Raw genomic sequence first — 4,986 nt, 5'->3', positions numbered from 1 at the left:
GGTCTTGCTCCTCTAGTTATTTCCTCCTCATAGCAATATTTGGACTGGCTCACTTACAATTTCACTTCCCACTCGCTCTCTTAACTCTGTTACTAACCTCTGTCCACTAATCCTCTATCCATAAAAACTTTTAAGAATTTTAACTTAGTGGTTAGTAGGGCCTGCTATAGAGAATCTCTGCCATTCAGTCTCCTGAATAAGCAGGTAAAAGGTCTCATTCATTTCAGCTGAAATTGTGATCTAATGACAAAGTTAGGGTTCCTGATATGTTAGGTCTTTGCCGGCTACCATCAGAAAACTGACATGGCAAGTCATCCTGTGCACACTTGCCACTAGAGGTATGATTCTGGTTTTCTCATAAAAGCAGCTTCTTCCAAAACGCATTCCATTGAACATATGCGTACTAAAGGATATTATTAGACGTTAAAGGGAAAAAGGGTTCCTTGGTAAAATAAGTTTGAGAAACAGGATGAAATAAAATCACAAATGTTTCTTTAATGTAGGACCTCTCTAAACCTTTAATATGCAATATAATGTGACTCTACACTAGGGACATACAGGAATACAGGAATTCCTAAACTTATTTAGCCTTATGATCTCTTTGTAAGGAACATTTTATGAGGCCAATGTTCTATAAAACTCACTTTGGGAAATGGTGGACTGCAGGACATTTCATTCCTTAAAAGGGTTAAACTTAGAGCAATCTATTTAACAAAAATACCTACAGAATACAAAAGGATGTACTTTTATGCCAATAAAGTAAATCTTATGCAATAAAATTCTTAAACAGTATAAGAAATACATTTAGTGAAGCAAGCTAAAGAAATTTCTAGGTAAAAGGTACCTTCCATTGTACTTCTTTTCCACTTAAACCATAACGAATCTGGAATTGAAGATCATTCTCTGGAAAAATTGGTTTTTCCCAAGATATTTTCAATAATCCAACTTTTACAGTAATTTCAGCTTTCACACTGGGTGGAGGCAGTGGTTTCACTAGAAATTTAAAAAATAGTATTATATCATAGCAATAATGTTTGGGGTTTTTTGTGTGGTTTTTTAAATTTTATTTTATTGGGGAATTGGGGGAGGGGAACAGTGTTGGGGAATTGGGGAAGGGGACCAGCCAAGTTGTTGTTTTTCAATCTTCGTTTGGAGGAAACCAGTCGCCATCTGGCTTCCCGTTGGCAGCTCATGGCCTCTAAGCTCAAGGTGCTGTGTTCAATCTTATTGCGGGCGGGCGTAGCCACCATCCCATGCGGGAGTCAAACCAGCAGCCTTGTTGTTAAGAGCGCACACTCTATCCACTGAGCCATCTGGGCGGCAGCTCAGCTCAGGGTGCCGAGTTCAGTCTTAGTTGCAGGTGGGCATAGCCCACCATCGAACAGGCAATCTTGTTGTTATACCAGCTGAGCCAGCCTGCCACCTGTTGGTAGCTCAGTGACAGCTCAGCTCGGGTGCAGTGTCCCTGGCCCATGTGGGAATCAAACCAGCAGCCCCGTTGCTCAGAGCCCACACTTTTAAGCCAATTCTTAACCAACTGAGCCACTTGGCCGGCCCCAACAGTAATAATGTTTAAAAGCCATTTTTATAAAGCAAGATTTGTATTTCAAAACTTTCTCATTTCTTATCTCATTTAATGCCCTACAAATTTATGTGATACATATGAAACGGTTTATCTCTATTTTGCAAATACAGAGGTTGATTTTTAAAATAATAATAAAAAAACAAAACATTGTCCATGTCACCCTGCAAGTTAATAGCAAGACCTGATTAAAAATTGAGCTTTGGCTCTGCCTGCAAAAGATACCATACTGAACACATGATAATTATCAACAGTAAACTCTGTTCCACATAGAACTTTAATTAAAGACAAAAATACGCACTCCATCCATTTCCACATGTGTAAGTTTCTAACTCTTCTGCTGTCTATTATTAAGTATTTCTAGGCCAAGTTCAGAGATAGTCTTGCAGAGTGAAGCCTTGGTTCTCTATAATCTGAAGGGCAGATTATAGAAAGGCTTTTGAAGGGCAGAAACAGAAGCAAAGATGACCAGCATGGTAAGAGCNTAAAAATCTATGTCAGTTTTCATATACAGATATTTACTTTTGTAACTATCAATTAAAAATGAGGGTAAATGGGATCAAATATATGGTGATGGAAGGAGAATTGACTCTGGATGGTGAACACACAATGTGATATATAGATGATGTATTACAGAATTGTACACCTGAGACCTATGTAACTTTACTAACAATCGTCACCCCAATAAACTTTAATTTAAAAAAGTGATGATAAACTTCCTTACCTTTTGGTACTACAAAGGTGCTCTAGGCTCATCTTGTGTATTTCCTGCCCCAGCTCTATAACCAGCCATTTTTCAAGGAACCTTAGTTCTTTTATTGGAGAATGGTTTAGAAACAAATCTGGGTATGCTCCTTCTACTGGAGTGCTGTTACTTCAAGGCCCTCTTGGCTTATAAATCAAGGAAATATATGTGTGTATACCAACCCCTGTATTATACATACCTATAAATAGTTCTAAATGAATCCATCTGTGGCCATATTAAGCTAAACAGGAGTTCATACTCATGTCTTCAACTCTAACCCATCACCACATGGATCATCTGGTCTTCTCCCCTTGCTCCTCTATAACTAGTCCAACAGTGAGAAATCTGGGTCCCACCATCCACACCCATTTCCTTAATTATTCAATTCCAGTTTATATGTATAGTGGTACAAGAATTGTTAACCTATGCCCCATGACAAAGATCTTCATCAACTAGAACCCAGTGCATCTGTACCGTTTCTTTTGCCTTTAAAGAATCCACTCATTTACAAAGCTACTTAGGCCTGAATTTTTTTGTTCCTCCTCCTTCAATGAGGTTTTTCATACACTTGTAGTAGTTAGAGATTCTTTTGTCACAGTCTGGATTCCATCCTGGGATCCTCCAACCTCCTAAGTGATTTATTTTTAATTTCATACATTAAGGTTTGCTCTTTGTGCTATAAAGTTCTATGGGTTTTCGCAAATACATAGTGCTATGTACACACCATACAATATTATAGAGAATAGTTTCGCCACCATAAAAATTCCCCTATGCGTCACCTATTCAAACTTTTCCTTATTAGCCAAGCCCCTAGAAAGCACTAATCTTTTAATCATCTCTATAGCTGTACCTTTTCTAGAACGTCATATAAGTGGGATCACTATGTAGCCCTTTCAGACAAGTTTCTAGCACTAAGCCTCATGCATTTAAGATCCATCTATGTCTTTCTGTGGCTTTATAGCAATTTCTTTTTATCACTGAATGACATTCCATTGTATGTCATAGTTTGTTTATCCACTCACCTATAGAAGAATACCTTGGTTGCTTCCAGTTTTGAAGTGATTATGAATAAAGCTGCTATGGACATGTATGTGCAGACATAAGTTTTCAAATCAGTTGGGTAAATTCCTAATAGTATAATACTAGATCATTTGGTAAGACTATNTTGGTTTAAAGAAAAAGGTAAAGCTGGAAGCAACATAAATATTCTTAAATAAATCATTTAAGTAGATTTTGAGATAAAATGCTGTATGACCATTTAAAATTATGGTCAAAGGGATTGGGGAGAAAACAGATATATGCTTGTGATATATCATAGGAACAAATTAGAAGGAAGGTGGTATAGATATGAAATGATAATAACTATGTAAAATATTTAAATGGAAAAGGGTCAATTGAAATAGAATTAAGTGTTTGTGGTAAGGTGACAAAATTACACGTATTAAGGTAGGAGTATCGTCCATATTTTTGAAGTTTTAATTATCTGGCTTATTAATTGAATTAATAATCTATAGTATCATACTAATTCATAAGAGAAATATATTAAAGTACAGGAAACTTACCATGGATGTAATACTTTTTAACAGATGAAGGAATTCTAAGCCATTTAATTTCATTGTCTTCACTAAGAATTTTCCACTCAAGAATAAAATACATCAGATTGTAATCACTGGGTGATAATGTCCATGAAAGAATCATATAACTGCTGTTTAAAGGATAAGCACTGAGCGACTGCACGATATTTACTGAGAGGAAAAGAAGGAAATTTATTTTTAAAATCAGAATTAATGACAATTTTTTTAATGCCTTTGAAGAATATATAACCTACTGGAAAAAGGGAGAGAGAAAAGAAGGCAGACATTTACACAAATATTGGGTTGTCGGAAAAGTCATGATGCATTTTTGCAATGAAAATATGGAAAAAATATGTCATGACTTTTCTGACAACCCAATATATATAACACATGACTTTTGTGTTACAAGAGTCATATGAGCAGAGAGATGTGGGAATATATGCTACTGAGGAGAAATAAGATTCTACCTAAAATATAAAAAAGTGATTGTTGGATATAGTCAGAAAGGTGTTCTCTAGAACACTGCACAAGCCTATTGATCATCTTAACTCCCTCCAAACTCTTCTCTACCATTGGTCCAAAAGGTTTAAGTATCAGATTTATTAGAATATTCTCACTTATTATAATACCATTTCAACCATGTTCAACCATGTTCTACCACATGAAAACCCAAGGACCATATCACATAACCAGGATATAATCCACTTTGTTATTTTTCAGACAAAGAAGAAACAAAGGTGAAAGAGACTTTCAGATTCAGAGACTCACAGGCTTCTTGGATGACCATTTAGAAGGGGAGGAATTTCCAAAGAGTAAATATGAAAAGGGGCACTGGTTTACTAGACTGTACCTTTTCTTACCTTTGCTCATAGACCATGAGAATGTTAAATTAAAATTCGCAAGAGAGGCACCAATTGAATTGACAGCCAGAACTGTAATAGTATGTGCGTGCTCGGTCCACAGGAAAGTGAATTTAGTGTGATTTCCCACATCTTCTGACCATGTTCCATTTCGGGAAGTGTAATGTTTTACCACATATCTTCTCACACTGCACAATGAGTCATTTTTCATCAGGGGCTGTAGTA

The 4,986-nt window shown here is 36.3% G+C and overlaps 1 protein-coding gene across 1 annotated transcript in view; it reads right to left on the bottom strand.

Moving 5' to 3' along the window:
* Nucleotides 1-4,986, bottom strand: part of LEPR (leptin receptor) — a gene marked incomplete in the record, with an annotated part of 93,473 nt that overhangs the window by 24,300 nt on the left and 64,187 nt on the right. The window contains 2 exon segments of the mRNA XM_019646760.1: nt 3,890-4,072; nt 4,762-4,978. Coding sequence (XP_019502305.1) covers nt 3,890-4,072; nt 4,762-4,978 — 400 coding nt within the window.

This window comes from Hipposideros armiger, unplaced genomic scaffold, assembly GCF_001890085.2.
Source record: "Hipposideros armiger isolate ML-2016 unplaced genomic scaffold, ASM189008v1 scaffold_106, whole genome shotgun sequence".
NCBI classification, from domain to species: domain Eukaryota; kingdom Metazoa; phylum Chordata; class Mammalia; order Chiroptera; family Hipposideridae; genus Hipposideros; species Hipposideros armiger.
Note: the sequence above shows the minus strand (reverse complement) of the source record. Positions and strands in the feature narration are given on the sequence as shown.